The 17,120-nt window shown below is 44.7% G+C and overlaps 1 protein-coding gene across 1 annotated transcript in view; it reads left to right on the forward strand.

Moving 5' to 3' along the window:
- Positions 1 to 17,120, forward strand: part of AOAH (acyloxyacyl hydrolase) — a 140,270-nt gene that overhangs the window by 100,157 nt on the left and 22,993 nt on the right. The window contains exons 14-16 of the mRNA XM_033088018.1: positions 6,214 to 6,250; positions 7,001 to 7,075; positions 14,375 to 14,547. Of these exons, the coding sequence (XP_032943909.1) occupies positions 6,214 to 6,250; positions 7,001 to 7,075; positions 14,375 to 14,547 (285 nt within the window). The remainder of the gene's footprint in view (positions 1 to 6,213; positions 6,251 to 7,000; positions 7,076 to 14,374; positions 14,548 to 17,120) is intronic.

The raw sequence follows: 17,120 nt of genomic DNA on the forward strand, positions 1-17,120 counted from the left end.
GCAAATTCACAAGCAAATATCTGACTTTTTTTTCCACATAATTGTCCATGGCAAGGGCTCCTGATGTCCTGGGTGGGGGCTGGGGGGAGCTCTCTTTTCAATAGATCCCTTTTGTTTTGGGCTTGAGATAAGGGATACCATGGGGAAAGCTCACTGCTATGTGTGTTGATAAATGAACTTGCTGGTTTTTTAGCAGCTCCAAAGCATCCTGGGATGTGCCTTTTACCACTGGTCTTCTCTTCTACTTTCCCTCCTCTCATTTTCCACTTGGTTTTGCCCCCACCACTCCCTCTGGTTCCCCTCCAATATTGCAATACATGCTAGAAATAGAAAGATGAACAAGACGAACTCCCTGTCTTCAAGGAGATCATAACTACATGGGAAAGTAAGTAAGGAAAGAGTTACGGTGCTTGTAACATGACTCTAACATAGAGGTAAGCTGAGGTCTCTGGAAGTGAGAGGATTTAACTCTGCCTGGAGAAGGGAAGGAAAACTTCACAGAAAAGGTACATTTGAGCGGAGAACCCTGCAGGACGAAATAGGAATCCGAAAAGCATAGGGAGATGGTGACTCAGTGCATAGAGGCTCCGAGGGCAAAACCATCTTTGGGGAAGAGGGAGAGAGAGCAGCATGGCCGCAGGCTACTTGGAAGCTGGCAGTTTGGAGAGGAGCAGAGCGACACTGGGAAGGTATTACATTCTTTTACAAATATATGTTTGGGAGAATCGTTTTCCTAATTTGTCACAGAAATTCAGAACCACAGTTATGAATTTGAAAGCATTTTCAGTAGTAGAAACAAACATCATCAGCAAGTGTCACAACAAACAATTATTAAGCACTCACTCTTCTGAGTTCAAGGTCAGTATCTTAGTCTGAATGTTTCTGCTTATTGCAAGCAAACATTTTTGGAGAAAAAAAGGAATTTAAATTTCTCATGGCAGATTTTTTTAACTGGATTATATAAATCATGCTCTTCAAAATGCTTCCTGAAATATGAAAATACAAGCAAAATCTGCATTATTTTGAATCTGATTAAAGTTGAGTAACATTATTAGATTTACTTTAGGTCGATGTGTGACACATTTTCCATGAACGTTTTATAGTCTGTACAATGCATTCTGGTTTCTATAACAGTTTCTGGTTCCGGGTACAGTAGAGTAAGCATACTTCCCCCGTCTGTCCCACTGAATGCAGCTATGAAACTTGCACAGGGTACATGGAGCAAGTATTGGAGAATCTCTGGAAAGGAAACAGGGGCAGGTCGGTTGAAGAAGCAAACCCGAATCAGGAGTACCACCAAACCAGCGGTGAGGTTGGCATTTACGTATCCTCTGCTACCTCCTGATACCAGGCATAGTGCTGCCCAAAACCCAGAAGTGGACAGTGACACAGAGACATTGTCAGAATAAAACCTGTCGCTCACACGCTAGAAGTGGGAAAGAGGTCTCCTGGCAGCGAGTGAGGGCTTGCAGATGCCTACAATTCTGAGGGGGATAGGAGACTGCCTCTCCCATTGGAAGAGCTATGGTCCCAGGAGCGGGGAGCAAGCAAACCCCACCATTGCTTATTTTCTCCCTCTGTCCTCCCAGAGCTAGGTCCTATCGTGAACGTATTTGCGACAAGCAAAAGGAGGGTGGGACAGAAAAAGGAGGGTGGGAGAATGAAAGTTGGGGCTTTAGGACCAAAGAGAGGAGTGCAGGGAATCAGAAAGTCCCGGGGTGCGAGGTCATGGATGGGGATCTGCTGGGGGAAGCAGCCACATACGGCTGTTTGTGAGCTCCTGGGCTCACTCCTGAGCCGCGTGCGCGTGGATCTGATCCTCAAGCCCCTGCTCAAGATTCTGAGGCCTGAACTCAGACACAGTCCACTGCCCAGGTCCCAGGATGGGCACTCAACGGCCCAGACATGAAACAAATAAAAGTAACACTGCGTAGGCTTTGAAAATGGAACTGACGTTGAAGTTACAACTTCGCAGAAGGCTGGGTGGAACTTGCCACTTGAACCGAATGACCTACCAGGCTGACTGCCTACTACCGTGTTTCCCCGAAAATAAGACCCGGTCTTATGTTAATTTTTGCTCCAAAAGACGCATTAGGGCCTCTGTTCAGGGGATGTCCTCCTGAAAAATCATGCTAGGGCTTATTTTCTGGTTAGGTCTTATTTTCGGGGAAACACGGTAAGACAAAAATACAAGACTTGGAGTCCTACAATATCCAAAATGCCCGGGATATTTCACCCCAATTGGTTAAGACCTTGTCTCTTTTCACTCTGGCTTTCCTTTACATCAGGTCTCATTTTTGTGTTTTACGTTCTTTTCCTTACAAAGGATCCCCTAAATTCTATAAGCTTCACAACTCAAAACCTGTATCTGCCCTTGTCCTATTCAGATAGTTGTAACAAAGATGGCAATAGGAAAACTAGAGATTTGCTTCTGAGTTGTGTGTAAAAAGCATCAGGCGTTTTATTGGGAACTAATTAACAAATTCTTATCCTGGGGCTCTGAGAAAGGAAACACCTATTTTGAGTACTCAGCTTGACACCACTTCTTCAGGGGTTCTCCGAATCCCTAACACTCCAAGTTCATTCCTTGTTTAATAACTCTAAGCTTCATAAGAACAGGAACTATGTCTTTTCTATTTACATATATGTTCCCAGCATCTATTACAATGCCTGGCATATAGTAAGTACTTAATAAATGTTACCAAACTAATGAATTACTTAAGTTTTGAAGACTTATACTTAAATATGCCCCCAACTCTCTCCATAAAGAATTGGAGACTGAGCACCTGCTCTGAGCCAGGCACGGAAGTTCTAAGCTCAGGAGAAGACCTTCGAAAGTGTCTTACCAGTTGACTTGAGTGCACAGAATAGGAAGTGCTTGCTGCTGTGGTCCACGCTGACCAGAAGAGGAGATGTAAGCCGCGACTTATTTACAGAAGGACAGTCAATGCTGAGATTCCGTCAAACCTTTCCTCTGTTCCTATAATGCACTATGCTTTATTCCAAAGGGATTGGATGAGCCGGAATTCAGACTTTGATGGCCAGTAAAGACCCTCTTCTTTCTTTAATTAGAGACAGGTAGATTTTTCATTGAACCACCACGGCAAATAAATGAAATGCCCCTATTTCATAGTCAAACCTTTGCCATTTCTCTGAGCTATAATTGTAGAGACCAGAGCACAAACCTCTAAAGGGTCGTGCCAGTTCTTTAAAGGCGCGCCTTGTTTTATCACACCCCACAGTCTAGGAGCTATCTTTCCTGCTTACATCTTCTAGTTACGACTGCGTCTAAGTATTTTCTGTAATGCTAGCAGCAGCCACAGCAAAATCCGTGACTGAGAAGAAGTCCATATGCAGGAGAAGAAAGACAATAGAGGCCGGGAGGGAGAGAGACAGAAAATGTTGATGGGCCTGGCAAAAGAATAGCAGAACAGGAAAAGAGAATTACGAAGAGAAAGTGAGGTGGGAATTACATAAACTAATTACATAAAACTGCCATTTCCGAAAGGAAATGGAAATCCTGGAAAGGTGCAACTTTGGAGCAAAGAAAATTCTGTGCTCATATGATGAATAGCCACCCGAAGACGAAAAAATAAACATTTGGGTAAAGAAGAGTCGGCACTGCCTCTCTCCTGGAGCCGATGTCTGTAATTGCTATTTGAAAATCCAGCACAACTGGTCACCATTGGCCTGCCACCCTTGTCCTGGCATGTGGGTGGTGTGGGCACAGGGGGGAGGCTGACCATGTGGCATGCCATGACAGATTTTCATTTTCCTCAAGTTCTGTGGGTGACCTGCACCTCAAATTCCCAGGTGTTCTCTGGATAGCGAGAAAAATTATTGGCCTGACCTTGCCCTTCATTTCTTTTCCCCCCACTCACGGCTTGAGCTTTCATTACTTTTCATTTCTCATTAAGACGCCAATCAAAGAGTGAGAATTAAACACCTCTGGATTTAATATCTTACTGAAAACGGGAAGTTGAGAGCGTGGGGCTAGAACTGAATGAAGAGCCCAGCTGGCAAGCTGAGCGTGCCGTTGTAGGGTACCATACCAGCACGCAACACTGCCCTGCTTCTCACCCCTCTGGAGAACAACAGGGAGCCATCTCACACCCAGAAATACTTTGAATCTCCACATTTAGGACTCAGTACTGTAAAATCTGGTACCTTCTCTGAGCCAAGATCATAGGCTCAAATCATGTGGGGGTTTCCTCTTTTCAAGTACAGGCTTGGCTTTGCATTAAACCTTACATGAGAACTCCATTTTGTGTCTACCCCACTGGTGCTACTCCTCAGGTATAGTGTTCATTCCCTACTGTGTGTCAGGCACATAGTAGGTGCTCAGCAAATGAACGGAGAGGGTGAATGAGCGCGTGCATGCTGAGAGGAACTGACTCCTCTTAATTTACATGCTCGTGTGCATATTTAATAATATCCTGCCTCACTGCAAAAAGGAAATAAAGACAGCATGGTGGTTTCTCAAAAGGATTAAACAGCATTACCATATGGTCCAGCAATTTCAATTAGGTATATCCCTAAAAGAACTGAAAGTAGGGACCTAAACAAATCCTTCCACATTGGCAGCGTGATTCATTATAACCAAAAGGTGGGAAGAACCCAAATGCCCATCAACAGATGAATGGATAGACACAATATGGAACATAATTATTCAACTTTGAAAGGAAGGAAATTCTGACACATGCTCCCAATAGACGAACTTTGAAAACATCATGCTAAGTGAAACAAGCCAGACACAAAAAGACAAATATTGTATGAGTCCACCTAGATGAGGTTCCTAAAATAGTTCAATTCATAGAAGCAGAAAGTAGAATGGTGTTACCAGAGGCTGGGGAGGGGTGAATGGGGAGTTATTCTTTCATGGGGACCAGCCTTCAATTGGGGATGTTGGAAAAATTCTGGAGCTGGAGGGTGGTGATGGTTGCACAACAGTGTGAATGTATTTAATGCCACTGAATTGTATACTCAAGACAGGCTAAAATGGCAACATTTATACATTGTATATTTTATCCCTTCAAAAAAACGTAATTAAGCATTATTGATGTAAGGTACTAACATTCCTGAATCAGCCAAGAGAGCATCAACGCTGCCCATACAGCTTGCATCTAGTTGCATGTGACAAAGAGGCAGTCACCGCATGGTCACACAGCTTCAAGGGAACATGTGCCAGCACGCCCCTCACTGCAGTGCACTGCCCTTGTCCCATGTGGATCTGTAAGAACATAGACTGGCTCTGTCATCAAACGTGCCTGCTCCCCGAGCTGCCACGGCTAGAAGTTACTGGAGACGCTTCCTTGTCCCTCGAGCTACCCCACCCCCACCCACCTGAGGATTACTCACTTATTACTGCAGACCAGCCTCCAAGGGACAAAAAAATCCCACTTGGGTTCACTCTTTCTAGACTCCAGCCTAGAGAAGCAATTTCACACGGCGCTCAATATTGCAGGCAGAAGGGAGAGGGTTTGAACTGCAGTTCTACAAAGTATTAGTTGTGTGGCTTTCGGCAAGTCACTCGAGTGGGCCTTAGTTTCCCCATCTATAAAATGGGGATCCCACTGTGCTATCTCACACAGTTGTGCTAAGGCCTAAATGAACTAATCATATAAGTGCTTAACAGAGTATCTACAATCAAATGAGTATGCAAACAATACCACTTTCACATAAGAGATACATTACAGGTGGTAGCAGCGATGAGGGAGGATGGTCATTATGTCATTATAGGGGTTGAGCTGTACCAACTTGACACACTGAACCCTGCACAGGACAGCCAGCAGGAGGAAGCTCAGAAGTGAGCAGGAATGCCAGCAGGCGAGTCATGGGGCTCTCTAGGGAGATGGGTAGTTCTCAAAGGATCCTTTTTACTGTTCTCCCTTCCCTCTGGGTGCGTTCTCTCACTGGTGATAGATAGATACCTTTTTCTCACAGCTACTAGAAAGCATACTCATGCATGTTTAGGAAATCTCTTGAGACCTGTGAGTCCAAAGAATTTGGGGTTATGTTAATATAATGCCAAGTTAACATAAGACCCACTAAGGAGAGTTCCAAGGGGAGTTATTCTCATCAGCCCGAGGGTATGGACGACCTCTGATTGCACAGTAATGCTTCTGCCACGATTTCAGTCAATCAGACTCTCATACTGACAGTGTTGAATTGAACTCACTAACTTTAATTATTTTCTTAATTTTAATTATTCAGGTGCGTCCTCCCAAAACCTGGAGAGATTTATAGAAAGGTACGTGGAAAGGGATGGAAGAAGTTGTTTTTAATTGGGTTTCTCATTTTGAAAAATGAATGAAAACTCCGTTGTGTAATCACTTCTACTGGGCATCAGTAGCTTGTTAGTCACTTTGCAGACACTGGGAGATTAGCACTTTGTGGGCCAGTGAGGCCTGGAAGTGATTAGTTTGAAGAAGTATCATAAAAATGCATGTGATGTGGATAAAACTGAGATCTGGCCAAAGAATCTGAAAAAGACAAAAAGGCGTGTTTCATATTCCCGCTTTATGAACGAGAAAACAATTTTGTGCTCATTTTTTACTTAAAATTAAGAAGCAAGACCCTGGGTGCTCAGAACGGAAACTTTGAGAAACCCCTGATTTTTCAAAGTTAACTACAGGCCCACCACTGTCAGGAGGTCTTATGAATCTGGATATAAGTAACCCAGGTAATTCACCTGTGTTGATTGATGACAAAAGCTGTGAAAGATGCTAAGACGGTGGTAGCCTGTCCCCCTACTGGAGACTTCAATCCCCTCTTTTCAATTCTATGCCTTTAGGTGGTCTTTCCCTGATGGGAAAGCGGGTTAAAGAACATAGAGAAGACGGGGGAATGGGAACAGCGATACCACAATGAAAGAAAAGTAGCAAAAAGTTACCCAGAGGGTGGTCATACAAAGACTCTTTCACAGGCCCAGCCTGTGACATGGGTTACAAAGCTAGGTTTGCAAGTATTTGACGTTCTGATTCCGTCTGTGGATTCTCAGTTTGTCCAGGAAAGAGCTGTTGGACCATCCAGCCATCGTCATATACGCCATGATTGGAAATGATGTCTGCAGCAGGTGAGTTACTGAGAAAGAAGGTTTCAAAAATTGTTTGACTCTGGGCTTCCACCTCTTCTCCACTCCATTCCCCTCTGTCACAGTAGCCTGCTGTTGAACTGAATTTCTCTACCTGAAGAAGTCCTAAACACATACGAAATCAACAAATCCAACCTACAAAGCTGAAAAACCCTTTTTTAAAAAATCTGACCCCGGAATTCTTTACTCTGATTCACCAGTGGGTGTGCCATGATCAGTTCTGAGTGGTATCACGAGAAATATACTCCTGCTATCCAAGAATCCAAGATGGAGAATCATGACTTTTTCAATAAAATAAGGCAGAATCCCAGCTACCCCAGGAGAACAGCTCCCTCATTCATATTTTCATATACTTACTCATGTGGCAGAGACACCCTAGACTTAGAGCACTTGCAAAGAAACTGCACATAATTCATGGCCAACCCTATTTATGCCCCTGGCCCCTGGGAGGCAAGTGGTTTTGCTAACCTGCTACTGGCAGTAGTGATCTCAAAATGTTGAATGCCTTAGTTCTCCCACAACAGTTTGGAAGGTTTCTCAAAATCTGTGAATATCCCTAAGAATATGCTACACATGTGAAGGCCATCTGTCCTGCGATCAGGGCCAAAAAGAATAAAAAGGGTGACATCGGCTTTAGAAGAACTCCCCAATAGCCACCCCGCTACCATTTTAGAAAACAGGAAAGGAAAGCCAAGAGAAGTCACGTGACTTGCCCAATTAATTGACTCGTGACAGAGCTGGACCCACCCCAAGTCGGGCTAGAAGCAGGCCGTCCTGCTCACTGCCCACCCTTTGGTTTCCCGACTTCCCAGTTCAATCTTAACCTGTGCTTGCCCTTATGTACACCTCCATGACAGCCCTACAACTTATGGTGAAGGAGGTGTAGACCTAGCAGGGAAGTGAGTTCGGGTCCGGGGATACCACACTGTGATCCAGAGATGTTTATGTGCCAGACCCTGCCTTGGCACCCCCTAAGCTTGTTCACTGCTCTCCCCCAGAACCCCAAGTTTGCCAAGGCTACACATTGGGCCCAAGTCTCAACCTCGGTGATAAACCACCTGGAACTCTCTAGTAAAGAGCAAACAGCCCCGAAACCTGCCAGGAGCCCAGAGCTACACCACTCTCTATATCATCTCATCCCCACAGCAGCCCTACGAGGCAAGTACAAGGGTCCCCATTTATAGACGAGGAAGCTGAGTGTCTGTAATGTTAAGGCACTTGCTTCCACTGTCTTGAGCAGCAAGGCTGACAGCCAAACCACGTTCCCTGACGAACTTCTGTGCTCTTTCTGTAGTCCACACGTGCCTGACTTACTTTCTTTTATGCATTCAGTGGTATGTGTTGAGCACCTATGATGTGCCAAGCACCGTGCCAGGCTCAAGGATATAATGGCAAAGAAGCCACAGTCCTTGACATCAAGCTGCTTATGGAACCTGGGTCAGATCAGGCCTGAGGGGACAGGAACAAACTGTCACGCTGAGTCAAGGACACCTGCAGAGAGAGGCTTTGACTCCAAGAGCCAAAAATCCCTGGAGCTGACCTTCTCCAGTGGAACCTGCTTACCTTTTCACAAAGCAGTCCACTCCTGCTTTTCCTTTTCCAAAGAGCCAAAGGGCAGGCAGCCATCAGCCTGAGACCTGTGCCAGCCTCTCCCCTGCCAGGATCTGGGCAAAGAAGCAGCAAGCATTTGGGTGAAAGAAGGAGTTGGCAGTGTGGGATGTCCCTGTGATGCCCACTTTGCAATGTCCTGTGGCGAGGGTAGAAAAATAAAGACAGATGGCAACTATACCTCCTCATCTGCCAGAACGTCAAGGTGGAGTAGATAACACAAAGTGAGCAAGTGATTTCATAAAAAGCTCACGCCAGCAATGAGTTGTGTAATAAGTCCACCCTGGAACAAGTTTGGGAATATTTGCTTGACTCTTCTCTTTTTTTTGATGATGATGCTGTCTCTTTCCGAAGTAATGCCAACGATGAGGTCTGACAATTAAGTTTGAGAACTTGTTGCAATGCTGTTGCTAACCTTTTTTGATATCAGAGGAATTATTCATTATGAATTTGTACCAACTGGACAAACAGCTAACCAAGTTTACTATTTGGAAGTGCTGAAAAGGCTGTGTGAAAAAGTTAGACGACCTGAACTTTCACCAACAATTCATGGCTCTAGCACCACGACAATTCACCAGCTCACACGGCACTGTCTGTGAGGGAGGTTTTAGCCAGTAAACAAATAACTGTATTGGAACACCCTCCCTACTCACCTGATCTGACCCCCAATGACTTCTTTCTTTACCCAAAGATAAATGAAATATTGAAAGGAAGACATTTTGATGACATTCAGGACATCAAGGGTAATACAGTGACAGCTCTGATGACCATTCCAGAAAAAGAGTTCCAAAATTGCTTTGAAGGGTTGACTAGGCACCGGCATCAGTGCATAGCTTCCCAAGGGGAGTACCTCAAAGGTGACCGTAGTGATATTCAGCAATGAGGCATGTCGCACTTTTTCTAGGATGAGTTCGCGAATTTAATTGTCGGACCCCATATATTCATCTCTCTCAATTCTCTAAATTCATGTAGTTATTCAGTAAATACTTGGTAAATTAATGAAGGTCACGATTAGAAGATAGCTCTTAGTGTCTGAAATTCAAGAAACAAAGAAAATAATAGAGACAAACCGCACTTTCTCATTGTAACTATTCGATTTGGCCTAAGCTGACCCCTCTTCCTTGGATTTTTCTATCATTGCCCATGAAAGCATGTGTGTGATACAGAAGGAGAAAAATTCCAGGAAATGGGGCAAATGTGAGTGAGCTACCGCTCCAGAACCCCAGGTAGCAGGGCAGCAATGGGAAATGGGAATGGCCTTCAGACCCTGAGATCATACAGGGTGGTGACATTTCCCCAACATCCCGACACGCCAGCCCTGAAACAAACACCGTCATTGCTGGAAATGTGATTGCGTTATAAAACACCTAGCACTAGCCACACAAGTTGACATGGTTCCATTTTTTATAGTGGACCTAGAAATTATAAACTGTGTACTTTTCACACAATAGAGAGAGCCAGGACCACCCCACATAGGTTGTTTGTGTGCCCCGGCCCCCGAGTATTTTTTTTGCAATGCCGACGCTTCAGAAGTCGCCCCGACAGCCTGTCAGCACTGCATTAAGCAGTCAGCCAAGGTGTTGAAGCAAGGAGTGGGGGCTGCCCCGACACAACCCCTTCTACCCAATCAAACGGCAGAAAACCAGCAGACAAGGGAAAGGGGACAACTGCTGCTCAGAGGAATTTCCTCTCCCAGCCTCCTCCGTGGAGGCCTGGTGGCCAAGGAAAAGATAAGGAGTTTCCCTCCCAGGCCACAGCCACGGAAGGGGAACCAGGATCTCTATGCTTGGGGTCATATGGGCCCAGGAGTCCCCACTCCATTCCCAGGCTGTGTCAAGATGCTCCTTCGGGGGCATTGGGTGGGAGGTCTGTGACGTGATTACAACGGGCTGGCCTGAAGAAACAGGCTACTTCTATTACCTGGGTGTTTCGAAACTTCCAATGCCAGCTGTGAGCGAGGAGGTGTGAGCACCCAGTTATGACAGGTCTCGGGGCTTTCACTCTGGCTCTGGGAAACTTTTTCCACAGCACGTTTTTCCATGTTTTCTACTTCTTGCGAGGGGGCACCTCTCTCTGGCGTCAGCCAGGTGAAACCTGGCTGGAATACCTGCCTGGGTAATGAAATGATCACAGCCCTGTACCCAAATCATTAGGCATATTTTGCATGATCAGACACAATTCATTAGGACAAAGACAGGCCCTGAGCCACCCAAGGGGCAAGGCTCTTTATCTGTTCCAGGCCCGGCCGTGTGTTCCTGACAGGTGTGAGAGCACAGCGGTGGGGCACCGACTTATCTCTCATTATGTTCCCTGGCGCAAGCGTTGTGCCCCCGAGGCCAGTTCTCCTCTGTAAACTTGGCAAACCCTTCACCTCTCCATCTGAGTGACTGGCGTGAGCTTGCTGGCGTGTGAAGGGGGATACAGGGCACCGAGGTGGATAGGCAAAGCCAGGATGGTGAAGTGGGCCTGACACTGGGCTCCAGGACACCTGGAAAAGGGTTAGACGCTCTCAGCTCAACCCGTTCAGCCTTTGACTGACACCAATGAAGGCCTAAGAGGCATTTCCCAAACCACTGGGACTCTCGGGTCACCAAAGTACTAGAACTAACGGATCAAAACGGCGTTGAGAAGCCAGAAGGCATCTTCTATGGCATCCAGAAGGGCTGCTCCTCCATCTGTCACTTACACCCTTTTGCCCTTGCCTGAGCTAAGAATTGGTTAATTTTGTCGTGCACACAGGATTTTATGACACACGTGTAAATTAAGTGGCTTTACACGATGGGGAAACCATTTCATTAGGAGCATCAAGGCTTCCGTCGTGATCTCACGGAGTCATTAGCCATTTTGGTTATGCTTGCTTAATTTGGGGGGGTGCCCCTTTCAGAAGTACGAATTAGCTCAGATTCTTTGTTTATCATCACGGTTGTGTCTCTAACCAAAAAATAATCATCAAATAGGGGGTCAGGGAGACTTTCTCCATCTTAATTCATCTTGATTTCATGTGGTTGGAGAGACAGCTCAGACCTGCTCCAAGTTAACCAATCGTGAAAGTTTGATGTGTTTGCAGCCAGATTTTTTCTATGCAAATTCTAATTTACATATTTATTAATATTCATTGAAATGAAATAATTATGCTTACTGCTCTGCCATTTGTTCTTTTCACTAAACAACACTTTTTGGCAGTCTTCCCATGCTAATACACACAGATTACTTCATTCTTTTTTATTTCATTGAGGTGAAATCCACATAATGTAAAATTAATCATCTTACAGTGAACAATGAGTCAGTGGCATTTAGTACACTCAGGACGTTGTGCAACAATCACCTACATCTAGTTTCTCCATTCTTTTTAATAGCTGCATAGCATTCTACTGCATGGATTTACTACAATTTATGCAGGCAGGCGTTTTAGCTTTTTCCAATTTTATACTATTCCAAGCAGTGTTGCAATTTGTACGTACATTTGTGGAAATGTTACTATAGAACAACTTTCTGAAGGTCAAATTTCAAGGTCAAGAGTAAGTCAACTTCACATTTTGATACATTTTGAAAAAGTCCCTCCAAAATTATATTGACAATGTCCTTTTAGGACCTCCCTTAAAAGTAAGAATGGTAGATATCCCTGGGGACCTCTTTCTGTCCCATCTTGCCATGTCACTTATGCCTTGGGTCCAGCCTGTATGTAACGGACTTACTTTTCCTGGTTTGAAATCTGTATTAGGTTCCCCAGGGCTCCCATAACAAAGTACCACAAACGGATGACTTGAAGGAACAGAAATGTATTCTCTCTCAGTTCTGGATCAAGCGCCATGCTCCCTCTGAAGAGTCTAGGGGAAAATCTTTCCTTGTCTTTCATGCTCCTGGTGGGTCCCATGCACCATTGGCATTCCTTGGCTTGTGGCAGCATAACTCCATCCTCTGCCTCCATATTCACATGACCTTCTTCCCTGTGTGTGTCTGTGTGTCCTCTCCTCTTCTTATAAGGACACTAGGATTGGAGTTAGGGCCCACCCTAATACAATATAACCTCATCCTAACTAATTACATCTGCTCCAAATAAGGTCATATTCTGAGGGATGCTATGCAACTCATGATAGGATTATTCCAAAATTTGGAATTGTAAGGACTCAAAATAGAAAACAATTTATAGCATTATTCCATTCAGGATAACATCAGGCAGTTTAGAGCCTCAAGAGTCGATGAAAACCTTAGAGAATCCATATTATCAGGTAAGTACAGGTTAGTACTAAATTTGAACTTGAGGTGTTCCTGAAAGTGTGTACAAAAGTCAACTGTGCAAAAAAATGAACAATAATAGACTTATGTGTAAAGCCAAAAAATATTCTAACATCCTATTTACACCTTGCCTTGTAAGGTGGAAAGAAGGAAGGAAGGAAGGAAGGAAGGAAGGAAGGAAGGAAGGAAGGAAGGAAGGAAGGAAGGAAGGAAGATAGGAAGGAAGGAAGGAAGGAAGGAAGGAAGGAAAAAAAATTTAAGAGTAACTTTCAACAGTGTATTTGTAGAATATATTTATTTGTACATTACTTATATTTGCTTTTTTCCAAACCAGAGTCACCAACTTAAACTCAAAAAATGTCTGATTGAAACTAAAAATTTGCTACTTTCAGCTCACTTGTGATTTCCATCTTTGTCTTAAATTCTTTGATTTTAGGCCCATGCTCTGTAACTACTTTCAAAACTTTCTTTTCCTTTTCTCACTAACTTTTATGAAACAAGAAGAGAAAAATATAATTTAAAATTTCAAATATCCTCTATAGAGCACAAGCACTACTACCGTGTTTCCCCGAAAATAAGACCTAACTGGAAAATAAGCCCTAGCCTGATTTTTCAGGATGACATCCTCTGAGCATAAGCCCTAATGTGTCTTTTGGAGCAAACACTAATATAAGACCTGGTCTTATTTTGGGGAAAATACAGTATGAAAAGAAAGGCATTAAAGCAAAATGGAATTGCCTGTTGGCAGATAGCATTACAGGGATATAGCCTAAAATAGCAGTCTATCAAGAAATTCATGAAGGTTCAAATTCGGTGTAAAAAGGAAGGATACATTGTGGACACATAATGTAACTTCATTTCTCCGTGAAATTCTGTTTCCCTGACTGTAGTATATGTGGAAAGTCTTAAAGACCAAGTTGCAGACCTCAAAGTGTCAGACAAATGCTAATCAACACCAGACTCCTTTGATTCCATTAACTGCATGTGTCAGTCAGGATGGGTGAGGTTATACTACAGGATCACACAGTCCCTAAAACCTTCATAGAATAAAGCAACAAGCATTTACTTCTGACTCACACTGCATATCTATCAAAAATCATCACGTGACTGTTCCAGGACTCAGACTGGTGAAGTAACTGCTATGTAGAACATTGCCCATAGAAACTGCTATGTAGAACATATGGCAAAGAAAAAGAACATTCTAGAAGCTCTCATTCCACCAAACATGACATACGTCATTTCTTCTTGCAACCCCTCGGCAGACAAGCCACATGGCCCACCCAACCACAAGGGAGACAGGAAGCCAAGAAGATTTTGCAAATAGCACCATAACCACCCAGGGAGGGGGGAAACGGGTTTCAGGGGGCAGGTATTTTATATTTGCGTGCATCTATCCTTGTAATCTACTAAGATGTTTCCTGTTTATTTTACCAACAGGAAGATTGACCCGGTCCCAGAAATGACCACTCCTGAGCAATTCTATTCCAAAGTCATGGAGTCTCTGAAGTTCCTGAATTCCCACCTGCCGAATGGGAGCCACGTTATTTTATACGGCTTACCTGATGGAGCCTTTCTCTGGGATCATTTGCACGACAGATATCATCCTCTCGGTATCAGTTTGAAGATACTTTTACTCTTTAACAATGTCCACGTATATCTATCTAGTTCAAATATATATAGTTCACATTATATGGGAATACACCTAAAATACCATCACAGTACATAGATCAGAACTGATGAAGCGAAGAGCCCCCAGGGCCAGGATCTAAAGGTCAGTATCCAAAGGTGGGCAGAATCAGATCCAAAGACAGAAAGAGCAGACGTATTTTATGAAGAATTAGGACAAACTGAAAAGTAAGAGTTTAAATCAGGAAACTCTTTTAACTGAAGGTAAAATCTAGAAGGAGCTGACGAAGCTCAAATGAAAAAGAGACCGAAAGCCCTGAGTCAAAGGAAAGGATTTCTCTGAACTTCAGGAATGAGTGCCCCCTGGTGGCCAGATAGAATTCTGTAGCTGACGGTCATCCAGAGGGTTTGCCCCTGCTTCTGCGCTCTCTTGGATTCCTGGGCTCTGAAGTGCTTTAAAGATCCTCCAGGTGCTTCTGATAGCACCTCTAGCACTCCAGATGCATTACGCTGTAAAAGCAGTAGGAAGGGCTGCCATGCTCATCTATGATACACCCCTGTGAGGTAGACGTTTTCATTAATTCCATGTTATATAGATGAATAAACTAAGGCTCAGAGAGGTTAGGTAGCTTGCCAAATGTTGCACAGCTCATTGTCTATGTAAGCTGGGTGTAGCATGGCTCTTCTTTGTGTGTTTTGGAGGAGAATGTTCCTTTAAAAAAATAGTTATTAAGCGCCCATTATGTGCCAGGCACTGTTCTAGGCAATGAGTGATGAGCGGTGAACACAATATTCAAAAACCCCTGCCAGCATAAGGCTTATATTCCAGTGGGAGTAAGACTGCAAAAGTATGTCAGAGGATAAGTGTTATGGGAGAAAATTCAGCGGGGAGAGGAGGTGGGGATTGCCAGCCTCAGTCCCCTTCGACAGGCATCTACCAGGACAGGCCTGGGTGCCTTCCCCTCAGCCCCAGCTTGGCAGCACCTGTGCCAGCCTCTCATGAAAGGGGCTGCCCCTTCCCCGTATGGCTGTAGCCCCCTCCTCAAACCACCCTCAGCTGAAATGTGCTGCAAGTCCAACCATTTTCTTATGATTCGGGTGAGCAATTCAAAGGGACAAGACCCAGAACTCATCCCTTAATGCCCTCCTTAAGAGAGCTTTCCCTCGCTCATATAGCTTCTCTGCATCTTTTCAATCTCCTGTTGTCCTCCTCCTTCACCCCTGTTGAAACCAACCCCCCACCTCCCTCCGGGAGTCCTACCCCTCCCCACACAGGAAAAGAGCAGGGGCCCTTTTACCGGTTCTCAAAGGGTTCTGGTCCCTTCCCTGGAGGGCAATGGTAGACACCCACATTCCAGGCTCTTCACCAAGGAGACTGAGGTCATTTCCTCTTCAGTTAAAAAAATGTGCCACAAATGTTGCTATTATCCAGACCAAATACCATCCAGTCCTGCATGAGGAAAGCATATTCCTCCTGTTCCTGCGGCTTTGCCGGGCCCCTTAGAAGTGACGTGATCACACGGAGAACTTGGCTCCGCTCTGGGCTGCCTTGGGCACGTGAAGGACAACCGTTTGTTTGGGCTGAGAATGTCTCTTTGAGCCATTGAGTAGGAAAACTGCAGTCCCCGCCACCACCACCACACACAATGTTTCTAGAGGCCTAAATTTCTCTTATGCTAAGAAGTGTTTGGAGCAGGGAAGTGGGGGGTGGGAAAAACGTGCGCCTGACTCACTCACTCCATCATACCCATGGGGACTTGACTTTGGGTTTTGACTTTAAATCCTCTTCTCCTTCCATGAACTCTGGTTCCGTAAATTCTTTCAGATACTCCATACAGGCCACCTGACTTAACCACAGCATGTGATAATGACTCCATGCAATTTGGAAGGGAGCAAGGGAAAGAAAAAAAGTGATTGGGGTCTCACTGATCACTTTGCTAGATTCTCTAGGCCGCTGGTTCACATCCAAGGCAACCCACTCACCCCCACCCATTCTCACAGCTGGAGAGGAGGTGCTACTAGCATCTCGCGGGTAGACTCCAGGACGTTCCTAAACATCCTCAATGCACAGGAGGTCCCCACAACCGAGAATGGCAAGAGTGCCACAGTTGAGAAACCCTTCTTTACGCTTCGCCCTGTCTTCAGATGGCCTCAGCTGCTAATCCTATAGGAGCATTTCACACACAAAAGTGGAAGAAGGAAAAGGCAGAACGAGTTTGTTCTATATAAAACAACCCTAGTGGTGAAAAAAAATACTGAATTAGGGAGACAGTTGAAACCATCAAATCTTGTTTAAGGTATTATTCATTTCCTAAATTATCCCTACTGCCTGGTTGCCGTGGGAAACAAATGATAAAGTCCTAATGAAGCCTCAGGGTCCTTCCTGGACAGACTGGGAATTGCTGGGATTTCCCCAGCTTCCCATCTCCCCTCATGTAACAGAGAGACTTGTAGAGAAAGCTGCAGCCCCACGTCATCTCTGTTCTGCTCCACATCTGATCTTTGGTCTTTCGTTTTCACGGGACCACAGAGAAGCAGTTTCCTGCTAGGCCGTCCT

Source organism: Rhinolophus ferrumequinum, chromosome 20, assembly GCF_004115265.2.
Source record: "Rhinolophus ferrumequinum isolate MPI-CBG mRhiFer1 chromosome 20, mRhiFer1_v1.p, whole genome shotgun sequence".
NCBI classification, from domain to species: domain Eukaryota; kingdom Metazoa; phylum Chordata; class Mammalia; order Chiroptera; family Rhinolophidae; genus Rhinolophus; species Rhinolophus ferrumequinum.